The sequence below is a fragment of the Amia ocellicauda genome, chromosome 15, assembly GCF_036373705.1.
Source record: "Amia ocellicauda isolate fAmiCal2 chromosome 15, fAmiCal2.hap1, whole genome shotgun sequence".
Lineage (NCBI taxonomy): Eukaryota > Metazoa > Chordata > Actinopteri > Amiiformes > Amiidae > Amia > Amia ocellicauda.
This window is the reverse complement of record NC_089864.1, coordinates 30644952-30659432: the sequence shown is the minus strand read 5'-3', so window position 1 is coordinate 30659432 and position 14481 is coordinate 30644952. Positions and strand designations below refer to the sequence as shown.

At 41.3% G+C, this 14481-nt stretch overlaps 1 protein-coding gene across 9 annotated transcripts in view; it reads left to right on the top strand.

Moving 5' to 3' along the window:
• Positions 1-14481, top strand: part of LOC136772021 (serine/threonine-protein kinase WNK1) — a 182483-nt gene that overhangs the window by 159487 nt on the left and 8515 nt on the right. For 6 of the 9 annotated variants that reach the window (XM_066724672.1, XM_066724674.1, XM_066724675.1 and 3 more), the window contains one exon: positions 1908-2000. The exons of 2 other annotated variants lie outside the window; for them this stretch is intronic. In XM_066724672.1, the coding sequence (XP_066580769.1) occupies positions 1908-2000 (93 nt within the window). The remainder of the gene's footprint in view (positions 1-1907; positions 2001-14481) is intronic. One more of the 9 variants, XM_066724673.1, reaches the window with a different exon arrangement.

The window sequence follows — 14481 nt, the reverse complement described above, 5'->3', positions numbered from 1 at the left end:
TTTCTGTGTGAATGGGTACATCCTGCAATTTTCCGGCATTCAAAGACAGTGTGAGTGGGGGTGCAACAGGAAAAAAATCGGGGAAACTTTGCCTCTCGGAGCCTCTGGAAGTACGTTGCACAGCCGTGGCACATTGCAGAAGGCTCGGATTATATGGTCAAATTAGTGCCATAAATATTGAATTCAAAATATGAATGTATATCGTAAATGAAAAAAGGAAAACGTTTGAGTTTCGTTTTGTTTGCAACGGGGCTGCTGAAGAAATAAAGATAAATAATAATAAAGTATCACACACATTACACCGACCTCACCATAAAGACACAAAAGCTGAGTGTATGTTTCAACGTTAAACTATTTATTTGAAAGTGCAAGTCACATTTTCGTCATTTCTGTGCTTCCACCTAGAATTTTAGCTATATTAAGACAGTACGTACCATTCATGCCAAGCTCCTCTGCTATAGCTTGACATTGTCAGTATATTTATTTGTTCTGTTGTGTAGTTCTTCGTGGTTAGACGGGCAGATCATAAGCTTTTCCAGCATCCACATCTTCCTCCCGTGTTTCATTGGTCAATGACATTTTTAACACATGTAAAATCTGATTGAATCAAACTCGTTTCAGTCAGTGTTCAAGGTGGGAAAGGGAAAATGCACTTTTTTTTTTTTTCCCCCACACACTTAAAGAATGGATGCATCATCCACTGTGCATGTAAATGTAAATATTGTGCTACTATGCATACTCGTATCATCTCATTTCAGTAAAAAACATTCTACCTCCATAGTCAAGTATTGGACTGAGTTGAAGCTATTTGATGTAGAAAAGCAGTAAACACTGAATGTAATGTGTTTTCTTTATTTTTCATTATCAAAACAGTTTAGCACCATTCAAACTGAAGAGTAAAACAGCTTTGTGTTTTGAGAACAATGTAAAAACATCTGTTGCTATATGCACTATATGCAATAAAACCCTTTATTTTTTTCACATATGTTTTATATTGTTTTATAACTGACATCTCAAGGTGTTAGACGGCATTCTGCAAGATGAGAGAACTCAAAACTTTAGATTTTTGTAATAAAACACTTGCATTTAATGCTTGAATATTTTTTTATCCGATTAATCGAAGTAGTAATTGACAGATTAATCGATTATCAAAATAGTATTTTTGCAGCCCTTGAGAAATGTAACTTGTACAAATTATTTCAGAAAGCAGCTGAAATAGAAGACTGGCTTTCCTGCACCATGGTTGCAACCCCTGTTTTGCATTGTTAAATATTTCCATCTATATACTAAATATATTTATCTATTAAAACAAAACATTCAGACTTCATCTTCAGATTCAAATTGAGTGGAATGATGAGCAGTAAGTGAACATCCATAAACTTGTAATCTTTGAAATTGATGCTGAATACATGTAGATTTCAACCTTTGTTTTTGTTTTTTCAATGAGCTTCTTACAGAAATGCTTATTTAGTGATGCTGTAAACCATTACTAGTATTGTGTTGTGACCATTTCTCTCTCATTAGACTGTATGAATGGGAGCATTCACCATCACATCTACAAAGGTTGTGCAAACTTTGACTTTTTGTACATGCATGTATGTGGTGGGAGAGAGAGAGAGAGAGAGAGAGAGAGGGATTATTTTTATTGTATTTTTTAAGAGGAGGATGCATGCATTTAGTAAAATGGTAAATGAATTTACTTTGGTGCCTTACAATGGAATGCCCATCACAGTAGGAATCTTTGTCTACTCCACCCCCTACTGGACAGCTGTCTGTGTGCCTAGGGTCTTGTCTTGTCTGCTTCCACCTCGTCCTTGCTGCTCATGGCTATCGATTTGTACCATTCTTACTGTGTATTTGTGTACGTCTCTCTCTCTCTCTCCCTCTCCCTTGTTTTTGTGCCACAGGCTGCGTAAAGTTCAGCTGTGTGTCGGAGCGAGTGACCATCAAACCAGGTGGCAGAAGGACCCGATTTCTGAGTACGCCCTGCTTGGCTCTTTGTGTGTAACGCTCTCCTTGTCTCTTTCCTTCACTGTCATGTTGTTTTTGTCATGCTCACCATCGCTGGTCTCTTGTCATTTACCTACATTCCAGCCTACTCGGTATTGTGATTGAAGCTCGAATGTTGTGGAGGCTGAGGTGTTAAAATCCATTTCCCGGTTCCAAGATCCTTTCAGTAACACAACATAGTTGAACACAGGGTAGCATGACCTTAGCTCATCAAGTCGCAGTGTTGCTTACTGCATCTCCAACAACTGGTGGACTGAGGGACATCACATGAGATCGTAAAACAAAGCAGCCCCTAATTTCATCAGCTCTAAGTAATTGAATTGCTGTGCTCGCTGAATTGTTGTTGTTTTGGATACTTCACGTCCGGTTCTCTGCCACTGCCATCCACCATTTGTTGACTCCCCAAGTGGTTTCATCTTTGCATACGCCCCCTGTTAGAAAACGGACGCTTCTCTTTCATTTATTTTCTGTACAACTGGTTTAGACTGCAGCACAGTGGGTGGCAGTTCCTGTGTCCTGTGTCAGTGCTTAGATCCCCACAGGCCTTATCAACCCTGTGGGTCTCACTGCACAGAGGAAGAACACATTAAGGAGAGGAATTGCCTAGGAAGAGCATTTTGATCATATGCAATGTGGCATCACTGAGGGTGAAGGGAGAACTTTGTTCAGGCTACATTAGATTAGGTGGCGCATTGCCTTATCTTAAAGTCCATATGTGGTCCAGTAAGCAAAGTCAGTTTAGAATTATACTCGACTAGAAATATTAGAACAAGTCAGTGCCTTCAAAATCATGCTTTTAGGGGGAGGACAGTCCGACCCCAAGCTGTACTAAAGGGCAATAATGTGGAATCTTACCACAAAGTCTATTAATAAAGTGTTCTAGTCGATTTATTTTTTTTATTTATTTACACCCCATTTGTGAAAGTTTTCTGAAGACATCTGAACAAAGGGAATCAATTCTCAAATGAAATAGTCTACAATTAAAATATTGTTGGATTATATTACTGATAGGAAAGTGGATTTTAAAACCTAAGGTCCTTCATCTTTCAAGTTTCTGCACAGGTAAAGTTTAGCAGTCTTCTCTATTTCATGATGTCAAACACTTATTGAGTCTCTCTAGAGATGCTGTATTTGAAGCGCTGTAGACTAGTCAATGCGTTAAAGGCAGGACAAACTGGTGGGAACACCCACTGATATTAGGTGATGCAATGTTCATGGCCACCAGTGCTCCTGTGAGATGGTTTAAGCTGTTTGGCCAATTACCTGTTCTGAAACTTTTGAGCCAATGGTGATATATTGTGCTTCACTACAGCATGCTCTGGTTTGCTAGCTTTTATCTCACTGCAGCACCCACCACAAGGCACTTAACCTATCATTGATTTTGGGGGGTTTGTATTTTTCAAGGTTTTTGCATCATTTCCCTGATCACGTTTTCAGATTAAATTTGAGCACTATTAAATTATTGTCCTAATTAATAGGAATGTGCTTGGTTGGAATTTAGGTTGTGTTTCCTGCTATCTCATGTAACCACTTATATATAGAAATATAACGTGCATGTTCTTTAATATTACATTTAAAAAAATACTTAGCTAGGTTTTATTTGTATATATTAGATCAATCAAGGTTAGAAAACTACTCGTATTTAAAGTCTCTTAACAGTGTTTTGTAGCCTCATCTCTCTGCCAGAGCTAGGCCCTATTAAAATGTTTCAGACTTTTAATTCTTAGTTTCATTTCAGACGGTTATCCTTTCAATGGGAAACTTTTCAGCAGGAAGCAATGCAGTGTTGTAATTAAGCACCAAGGGCTTACTGGAAATCTAGTTTAGGTCTGGGTGTAAACAGAAAAATGCAAACCCTACTGATATTTAAATCTGCTGAGGTGACATGACTGCTTAAACAAAGACATTGACAGTGCTCTTATTCATGAAAGGTTTTTGGTATACTTTGAATTTGTCTTAGGTGACAATTACATTTCATTTTATAAATAATTGATTTAATTGGAGGTACATTTTAATGTATTTTGTTTAACTCATCCCTCATCAAGGCTTGATATAGCTCTAAAGCAATACTCAGTTTTACTCAAGCCTCTGTTAAGGAATGTTTAACACTAATCTCAACATTCTGGAATAGCATGTCAGGATGTTGTGATGGCAATATTAAATATTCAGATGTTCCTCTTGTCCCAGGACTCCGCCCTCCTTTCCTAATACGTTTCAATGTTTGTTAGTTCTAAATGCAGCTTTTAAGATGAATGTATATGAAAGCCAGATTACATTTTGATGTTCTATAGCACCATTTCCAATTAATGTGCTCCTGATTTAAAGTGACAGCTATATTGGCATCAGTATTTACCTATCCATAGTGTTTGTATGGAGAAAGTATGGATTCTCATCTGAACCACTTTAGTTCCACCTTAATTAAATTGAAAGAACCAGGCAGATATTAAAACCATTAGCCCTCCTATGTTTGCTCTTGTTTACACTGCAGTGACTAGGCCCGTAATTTAGTAGACATGGGTGATTTTTTTTTTTTAACCAGTGTTACTTTAGACACAATGTAGAAAATATCTGAGTAATGCTCCATCAGAGAACATCTCTAATCTAAGTCTTTAGTGACAATCGATCTGATCGTGATTTAAGACTGGACATTGTGTATTTCTTAAGAACATAAGAAAGTGTACAAACGAGGAGGCCATTCGACCCATCGTGCTCGTTTGATGTCCATTAATAACTAAGTGATCCAAGGATACTATTTTAAATGTTCCCAAATGTTCAGCTTCAGCCACATTGCTGGGTAGTTTGTGACAACTCTCTGTGTGAAGTCGTCTCCCCTGTTTTCCGTTTTGAATGCCTTGAAGCCCAATTTCCAGTTGTGTACCTGGGTCCATGTGTCCCTGCTGATCTGGAAAAGCTGCTCTGGTTTGATGTGGTCTATGCCTTTCAAGATTTTGAAGACTTGAATCAAGTCCCCACGTAGTCTCCTCTGTTCCAGGATGAAAAGGTTCAGTTCCCTCAGTCTCTTCGAGTAGGATATTCCCTTCAGACCTGGAATAAGTCTGGTTGCTGTCCTCTAAACTGCCTCTAGAGCAGTGATATCTTTCTTGAAGTGTGGTGCCCAGAACTGTACACAGTATTCCAGATGAGGTCTAACTAGTGCATTACATTACTAACATAACATTACTTCCCTTTTTCTAAATTCTACACTTTTGACAATATACCCTAACATTCTGTTTGCCTTTTTTTATTGCTTCCCCACATTTGGATGGAGAAAGTGAGGAGTCCACAGACTCCTAGATCTTTCTCATGCTTTACTTCATCTAGTTCTATTCCTCCCATAGTGTAATTATAGTGGATATTTTTGTTACCTGCATGTATTACCTTGCACTTGAGAGATCAAAATAAACAGTGCAAGTAGTATGATAAACATTGTATAAGTGCTATTTTACAGGAGAGTAAAGGACAAAATTACAAGTACTGTCTGAAAAGATGTGTTTTGAGTAAGCGCCGGAAGGAGTTCAAGGACTCTGCTGTCTTGACTTCAGTGGGAAGGTTGTTCCACCACTTAGGGGCCAGGGATGAGAAGGACTCTGGAGGAAGGAGAGGAGGCAGAGTTAGTCTTTTGTCACTGTAAGACCACAGTGGTCTGGAGGGGATGTATGGGAAGATTAGGGAATGAAGGTAGCTTGGTGCAGTGTGGTCGAGACAGCAGTAGGTGAGGGTCAATGTCTTGATCTGACTGCGTGCCAGTATTGGGAGCCAGTGGAGGGAGCGGAGCAGTGGAGTAGCGTGTGCGAATCGGGGCAGAGAGAATACCAGGTGAGCCGCAGAGGTCTGGATGAGCTGCAGTGGGCGGGTAGTAGTTGCAGGCAGGCAGGCCGGCCAGGAGGGAGTTGCAGTAGTCCAGGTGGGACAGGACCAGTGACTAGACGAGCAGCTGAGTCGAGTAGTTAGTGAGGAAGGGTCGGATTCGGCGTATGTTGCTCAGAAAGAATCTGCAGGTGCGTGTCAGCGTGGATCAAGGGTGACTCTTAGTTTCTTAGCGGGGGAAGAGGGAGAGAGTGTCGTAGATTCCAAGGGGATTGGGATGGAGAGATCAGCAGAAGGTGAGGAAGAGGGGGGAAAAAGAGAAGATCTGATTTGGAGAGGTTGAGCTTGAGGTGGTGTGAGTGCATCCAGGCGGAAATAGCAGACAAACAAGAAGAGATGCGAGAGGGTATGAGAGGGTTAGAAGAGGGAAAGGACAGGAAGATCTGGGCATCATCTGCGTGGAAGTGGTAAGAGAAACCATGGGATGCGATGAGGGGGACCAGGGAGCAAGTGTAGAGAGAGAACAGGAGGGGACCCAGGATGGAGCCTTGGGGTACACCTGTAAGGAGAGGTTGGGGGGTGGATGAGGAACCTCGCCATGTAACTTGATTAGGTCTGGTTGTTGAGGTAGGAGGAGAACTAGGTGAGAGCAGTTCCAGAGATTCCAAGGTCAGCAAGGCAGTAGAGGAGGATGAAATGATCGACAGTGTCAAATGCTGCGGAGAGAGTAGAGAAAGGGGGGGACATAGGAGAGAACGGGAGAGCAGGTGTCCTGTTCCTCCTCTCTGCCCAGTAAGACGGGGGGAGTGGGACAGGACAAACAGAGAGGTTAGGGTGGCAGGGGTGGTTGAGTTCTCGGGAGATCCAAGTCTCGGTGAGAGCGAGGAAATACAGAGTGGTGGGAGGTGAAGGTGGAAATTAAGTCGGTCTTGTTGGAAGCTGAGTGGCAGTTCCACAGGCCTCCAGAGTGGAGTAGAGGGGAGGGAGGAGGAGGGGAGGGGCAGGGAGATGAGATTAGAGGGATTAGGGAGGCAATGGCGTGCAGGTGCAGGAGGAAGGAGAAAGCAGGACTGGAATCGGAGAGATCATCATGGTTGCCTGGTGTTGCTGTGTGGCGTCTCCTTGCAGTCTTCTCCTCGCTGGAGTCCCGCAGATAGAGTGCCTGCCCCTTTGGAGATGGGGCCCGGAAGGCTGTTGCGCAGAGGTTACCCTGAATGCCTACAGCTTCCAATTCGAGGATCAGTCTTTGGTGTGGAACCTTATCAAAAGCTCTTTGAAAATCTAAGTACACCATATCATATGCTTTCACGTGATCTACAGCTGCAGTTGCAGCTGATTGGTGTGACTGATTGGTCTGTAACAGGGTCGGACTGGGACTGAAAAATGGCCCGGGACGCAGACCGGCTCACGACCGTGTACAGTTCCCAAATACAAATTCATCCACTATATAATAATAAATTATGATGCAGTGCTATCGATGGCTGTTAACAACATTAGATCTAATAATACAGTATTTAAAATAATTTGGCACCAGAAGCCAGTCCTACCTTAGACAATCAGTAGGTGGCGCATCTGTGTACTTTTCTCTGCAACTCGGTCAATTATCCCATCACTGTCAAGAGCCATCAGAATCTCCTTTTCTGTAGCCATCATCATGAAGCTTTCCAAGTGATCTTGGGACATGGTGCATCTCAGTCTGTTCTTGATAAATTTCAAGGTTGAGAAACTTCTTTCACATACCACTTGTGTGATAGAAAGAGTGAGGAGGAATTTAAATGCCAAACCAATCACACTGTAGGCATCTCTCAAAAGGTTTCACTTTGTCAGGATTGCATAACGATATAACAGTTTTTGCAGGATTTGCAGCTTCTGCTGACCAGACTCATCTCTTCCTCAGTGTGTCCGCCACTGTCAACCTCTTCACCATATTCAGGTATTTCAGTGGATCTTACAGTCTATTAATCTAGAGGTGACATCTTCAGTCTTTCTGTTAAGGTACAATGCTTTAGTTGAAGCAACCCTTCGGGTCCCAGTGAATCAGGCACCCCAGTGAGTGCTTCCAGTAACAGATGAGGCTTTTCAACAGGAGACAGGCCCGGGAAATAAAGTCACTGACACAATGTCTGTTCATTAATCTCAGTTTATTGAACGTTTCACACAGCCTTTTATACATCTACAAGCAATATTTCAAAGGAGGTTCGGGGCCGTCCCGAACCTGGATGATATTTTCTTGGCATATGTCCCGGGGCAGTTCCGAAACACAGGAAGCAATAATTCATGAGGTACTCTTTATAATTGGGGAAACAATATTTCATCCAGACATGGAAGCACTGTTACCAAAGACACAGCACACACTATACTGATAAGAACATGTAATATAGTTTTGGTTTGTTAACTAAAGAATGTCCACAGCAGTAGAAATTATCTCTATCTGCCACACAGATAAGCCTGAGCAGAGAAATCCTAAAAAGAACAAGGAAACCCTTATAAGAGCAAGTTTTAACTAGTATCTTACTGGAAAGCAATTTAACCCCAACACTTTCCCATTGTTTTGCCAAACTCTTTAATTAAGATTGAAAGAGCCACAGCTGAAAGACTTCATCAAATCTGACAAGGCATTTTCTGACTTTTCCCAGTGCTGTCGTTGGTAGCCCTTCCTGCCTTTTTGGATCCATACAGGCGAAATCTTTCCAAAGATTTATTTATATATATATATATATATATATATATATATATATATGAGAGAGAGAGAGAGTATAATTTATTCTTAATTAAGAAGCGTATATGCCCAAGAGAAAGGGACACTAATATATATGTATGCACAACGTGGTTTTATTGGCCTTATATAAAAATAATGTGGTTCAAATGCAAATGTCTTAATTTTTCTGGTCTGCATATGAAAGCAGCCACAGGTGACGCTGGGAATGAGGAGAGTTGAGAAAGAGATGGAGGCAGCTGTGATGGTGGTGACAGGGTCAAATGCAGAGATTGACAGGTGCAGCAATGATACTGTGCACAATAGAGTATAAGTATAACAGGGTTATTATATGTAAATTAGTTAGTTCAATTGATTTTGATCTTTGATTATAATTAAGGTAACTGATTATTGTTCTTTTGCAAAATCAAAAAGCAGAAACAGAGCAGCGAGAAGAGAGAGAGAGGAAGAAAATGCAAGCAGGGTCAAGGAATGAGATAATTAACCTGGTCACATGTGCACCAAAGGATAAAGGAGCATGAAATAACCATTGCTCACAGATTGTGCAGATGCATACATTCTCCCAAGCCAGCAAGGCAGACATAAAATCCCTACTCTGCAATCAACAGATGTCTGAGCATCGGCAACCAGTGAGGAAAAGGCGAATGGTGCTGGAGAGGGTGGTTGATGTTGTCAAGGTGATGGGAAAGTGTGGTCTGAGTTACAGAGGCAAATCTGAAGCTGCCTACAGCTTGGAGAACCAGGCAGTTGACCATGGCAACTTCCTTGAACAGATTTTGCTTTTAAGCAAATGATGTCTGTCTGAATGAACACGTAACTGATTGCATCTCCAAAAGTAAAAAGCGTTGTGATTCTGGGGGAAAAGGTGAAAGAGGGTCACTTGTTACCTTTCTCTCCAAGACAACTGTTGATTCAATTGTGGAAACCATCAACCAGATGATAAAGGAACAAGTGGCAAAAGAATTCAGGGAAGCTGGGATGTTTTCAGTCCAGATAGACACCACTCAAGACATCCAAAGACCAGTGTAGTGTTATTGTTCACTATGTTACAGATGTTGTCCATGAGAGACTGCTGCTGTGGTGGACTGCCAGTCTTCAACTGGAGTGTTGTTCGTTGAGCTTCTTAAACAGGTCCTGGACAACAAGAACTTGAATATAGAAAAATGTGTTGGCAATGCGACTGATGATGCTGCTAACATGCAGGGAAAGTACCAGGGATTCTCCACTTTACTCTCAGCACACTCAACGACCCAAGTTGCTTCTAACTGGAGTGAGGTTGTTAGTGGAGTTCCACAGGGATCAGTACTAGGGCCTTTACTTTTTCTAATCTATATTAATGATCTGGACTCTGGGATAGTTAGCAAACTTGTCTAATTTGCAGATGATACTAAAATAGGTGGCTCAGCAGATACAATCTTGGCAGCACAGGCTATTCAGAGGGACTTAGATAATATTCAGTTGTGGGCCAACACCTGGTAAATGAAATTCAATGTGGACAAGTGCAAGGTAATACATGCAGGTAACAAAAATGTCCACTATAATTACACTATAGGAGGTACAGATCTAGATGAAGTAATGCATGAGAAAGACCTAGGAGTCTATGTGGACTCCTCACTTTCTCCATCCAAGCAATGTGGGGAAGCAATAAAAAAGGCAAACAGAATGCTAAGGGTATATTATCAAAAGTGTAGAATTTAAAACAAGGGAAGTAATGTTAAGACTGTACAATGTGCTAGTTAGACCTCATCTGGAATACTGTGTGCAGTTCTGGGCACCACACTTCAAGAAGGATATTGCTGCTCTAGAGGCAGTTCAGAGGAGAGCAACCAGACTTATTCCAGGTCTGAAAGGAAAGTCCTACTCGGAGAGACTGAGGGAACTGAACCTTTTCACCCTGGAACAGAGGAGACTACGTGGGGACTTGATTCAAGTCTTCAAAGTCATGAAAGGCATCGACCACATCAAACCAGAGGAGCTTTTCCAGATCAGCAGGGACACACGCACCCGGGGACACAAATGGAAATTGGGCTTCAAGGCATTCAAAATGGAAAACAGGAGATACTTCTTTACACAGAGAGTAGTCACAATCTGGAATAAACTACCCAGCGATGTGGTAGAAACTGAAAGTTTGGGAACATTTAAAAATAGACTGGATAGGATCCTTGGATCACTTAGATATTAATGGACACCAAACGAGCACGATGGGTCGAATGGCCTCCTCTCGTTTGTAAACTTTCTTATGTTCTGAGTTCATGTCTGGTAATGTGTGCACATCTTGAATCTAGTTTTAATTTAACAACACCCCTCTCAAAGTACCTACAAACCAGTGGCATGGACATCGGCTGGTTCTGGGCACCCAAGACAGCCCTGTAGGAATGTGACGGGGACTTTTAGGGTATAAAGCAAGCGGCTGACGGCTTTGTGGAGTGAGCCAGAGCTTCAGAAACAGGCTGACTCTGAGGCTGAGGTCCACGATTCTCTCCCTGAAAAACATGTCAGGAAGAAAAAAATATGCAAGTTGTCAAGTTGTTGGGCGAGTTGTCAGTGGATGAGACTTTACCAGATCCTGCCACTGATTACAAAATCAAAGTGGATAATGTAATCATGAACATAGTGGTAGAGAGCATCCACCGCCGCTTTGAGGCTAAAGAAAACCTTTGGAAAAATGTTGCCTGTATGGATCCAAAAAGGCAGAAAGGGCTACCAATGACAGCACTGGGAAAAGTCAGAAAATGCCTCTTCAGATTTGATGAAAGGGCCACAGCTGAAAGACTTCAATCTGAATTAAAGAATTTGGCAAAACAATGGGAAAGACTGAAGATGTCACCTCTAGATGAATACACTGTAATAAAATAGAATTTGACAGTGGCGGACACACTGAGGAAGAGATGAGTCTGGTCAGCAGAAGCTGCACATCCTGCAAAAACTGTTCTTTCTGTCGTTATGCAATCCTGACAAAGTACAACCTTTTGAGAGATGCCTACAGTGTGATTGGTTTGGTATTTAAATTCCTCCTCACTCTTTCATAATAGGCTAACAGTAAGTAATACCAAATGTATGAACTTTTTTTAAATGAAAACAATATCGTTTGGATATTTGAATTTTCTAAACATTGAAAATGCAGCTGCTTGCACCTGATGTCTCTGGTACTGCCGCATCTCCGGGCTGCTGACTGTCTCCCTCACTTAGCTTAAGTGGTGGTCTAAACATGCGTGCTATTTCTTTACATTTGGAAGCATTAGCTTGGAGTGCTCGTTGTTTCTTCTCTCTTATTTTCACCCTTTTCTCCTTTTCTCTTCCTCTCAATTTCGCTGGAGAAGAAACAAAAATGTAATAGAAATAGCTCAATGGGCCTCAGTTGCTCTCGACTTGACTGTAAAAACTCTGTATTGTTTCGCTCGGACTCACTCAACTCACTCCCGCTCCCTCCGCTCCCACTCTGCACCCAGAAGACAAGGACGTATTGACCAATCGTGGTCTGTAAAACAGATGTACGAATGCAAGGTCATTTACCTTGTCTGATAAATATTGATCTAATTTGCAGAACAGATAAATAATCAGCATCTTAATTACTGTTCCTGTTTATTAGTGTACTGTTAGTGATTAACAATTTAGATTGCAATTTTTGTACATTAGGGTTATGCTTTGATGAAAACAAATCACCACATTCAAATATGAATAATTTGCAAATGCTCAATTAATGAAAATCTAACCCAAATATTTTAGAAGACTTGTATGGTCAGGCCCCAAAATGTTATCATGCTACCCCACCACCTCTTTGATTCTGCCTGTCTCTCCTAAACTGTGTGTATTTTTTCAACTCCATCATTTTCTGTAAGCCATGTTTCTTTCACTCCTACATCATAGTCACACGCCAGCACTGTGGCTTCTAGGTCTAACATCTTGTTCCTTATACTTCTGGCATTGAGGTACAAACATTTCAGGACTTTCCTACTAGCAGTTTTCCTTTTGTCATCTTTCCTTAGTGGAACATCTCCCATTGTCAGAGCTCCCTGCCCCCCTGGTCCCTAGTTTAAAAGATTCTCAATTACTCTGCACATACACTCTCCCAATGCGTTAGCCACCCTCCTGTTTAGATGTAGACCGTCCGGTTTATACAGGTCCCATGTATCCCAGAAGATCCTGTCTCCCTGGCCATGCACGTGGTACCGGAAGTGTTTTGGAGAAAACTGCTGTGGTGGTTCTGCTCTTTAGTTTCATTCCTAACTCTTTAAATTTGTCTTGCAGAACCTCTGCCCTTCCTTTTCCTCTGTCATTGGTTCCAATGTGGACCATGACCAGTGGATTCCCCCCTGGTTTTGGCCAGTAGCCCATTAACTAGTTTAGGGAGATCTGCAGCCTGAACACTAGGCAGGCAAGATACCATGTGGGTCTCCTTATCACTAGAACGCATTGTGTGATCTACACCTCTAAGAATCGAGTCTCCTACTATAATTACCTCCCTGTTCTGTGGGGGAGTGGACACCATGGGGCTCTGTTACTCAACTGCTCTCCCAACACCCTCAGAGCCATCACTGTCCAACTCGGTGTCCAGCAGTTGGAACCTGTTGGGCATTTCTAGCTCTTGGGATGTCTCTAGGGGTTGTGCACGCCCATTTCTGCAGTTATGACCTATTGTAACCCAGCAGTTCTGTACACTTTTCTGCTCTAAGGTCTCAACTGTCCTAGGTTTTGGCGTGCACACCATCTCTCTCATGGGCTGATTGACTAATTCTTCCATATCAGTAATACAGCACAGATCAGGGACCTTGATCTCTAGGATTTCAACATAACAACGTTCACAAATGAAATCTTCTTGGATGAGTTCATCCAAGAATGCAATCACTCTGCAAACATGACACTGTAGTGTTTTTTTATTTTATTTTTTGGGGGGCTCTTGGTTTCTGTCCCCTCGTCAACTGCTTGATTTTTTTTTTTGTCAGCAGCAGCTTTAAGTACCCTTTTGTCTACCTGCCCCAAGTTCACACCTAATTGTCTCCCAACAGGATCCACCTGGCACAACTCAGTTAACTGAAATCCTACTAGTCCTAGACTAAATAACCTTTCCTTCAACCTATTTACTTTCACCAACTCAGCAGCTGTACTGAATTGACTTAAATTAAGGCAGACTACAGACAAGATTAACTTCAATTAAGGCAGTTAAAACAAAATCAAGAATTATTAAAATTCGTATTAAAATCGATTCAGCTTGCACAAATTAATTACATAATGCTACATGCATCTTATTACAAACTGAAACTACTTCTCTTACCACATATTTATGAATAGTATGTGGTCTGCTTTGTCAGGAAAAATGTTTGTGATACTGATGTGCTTTTTGAATAAGCATGGCATGAAATGCTTCCAAGTGCAACAACCACTGCCCTCTACTGGTGTATTGTGGGGACTGCTTTGTCAAGGCTCTGGATACTCCTGCCAATGCAATGCCAATGTGTTAATGCAGGAAACAGTTATATACACAGAGAGGATCTCTTAAGCAAAACTAATTGAAACAGCTCAAATTGTAGACTAATGACTAATCTGTCTGTTTTAAGGTTGTTCTCATTCTTTCAATTGTGTTTCTACCTCTTGAGATATTTGCTTAAGTGGCTTCACTGGTCTAACTTGTATTTTACCTACTAATCGCTAATTGTCACCTGCAAGCTTTACATCCAAAGCATGTGGGTTGTGATGATATTAATGACAATGGTGATCACTCTGCTTGGGTCTGCTAAAGTCAACGTTTTCTTTGAGCTTTCTCTAAATTTTCCCATTAGAGGTAAAGCACAATTTCAGCATGACAGTTGTATGAACCACTAAGGAATCTATAAACCTATTTTTAAATGATATTGTCTCATTCAAATCTATTTTATAATGTTTGTAAAATTATAACAATTTTATATTTTAAGAGACCTGCAGTTTTGATGCATGTTATTAATATCCTGGGG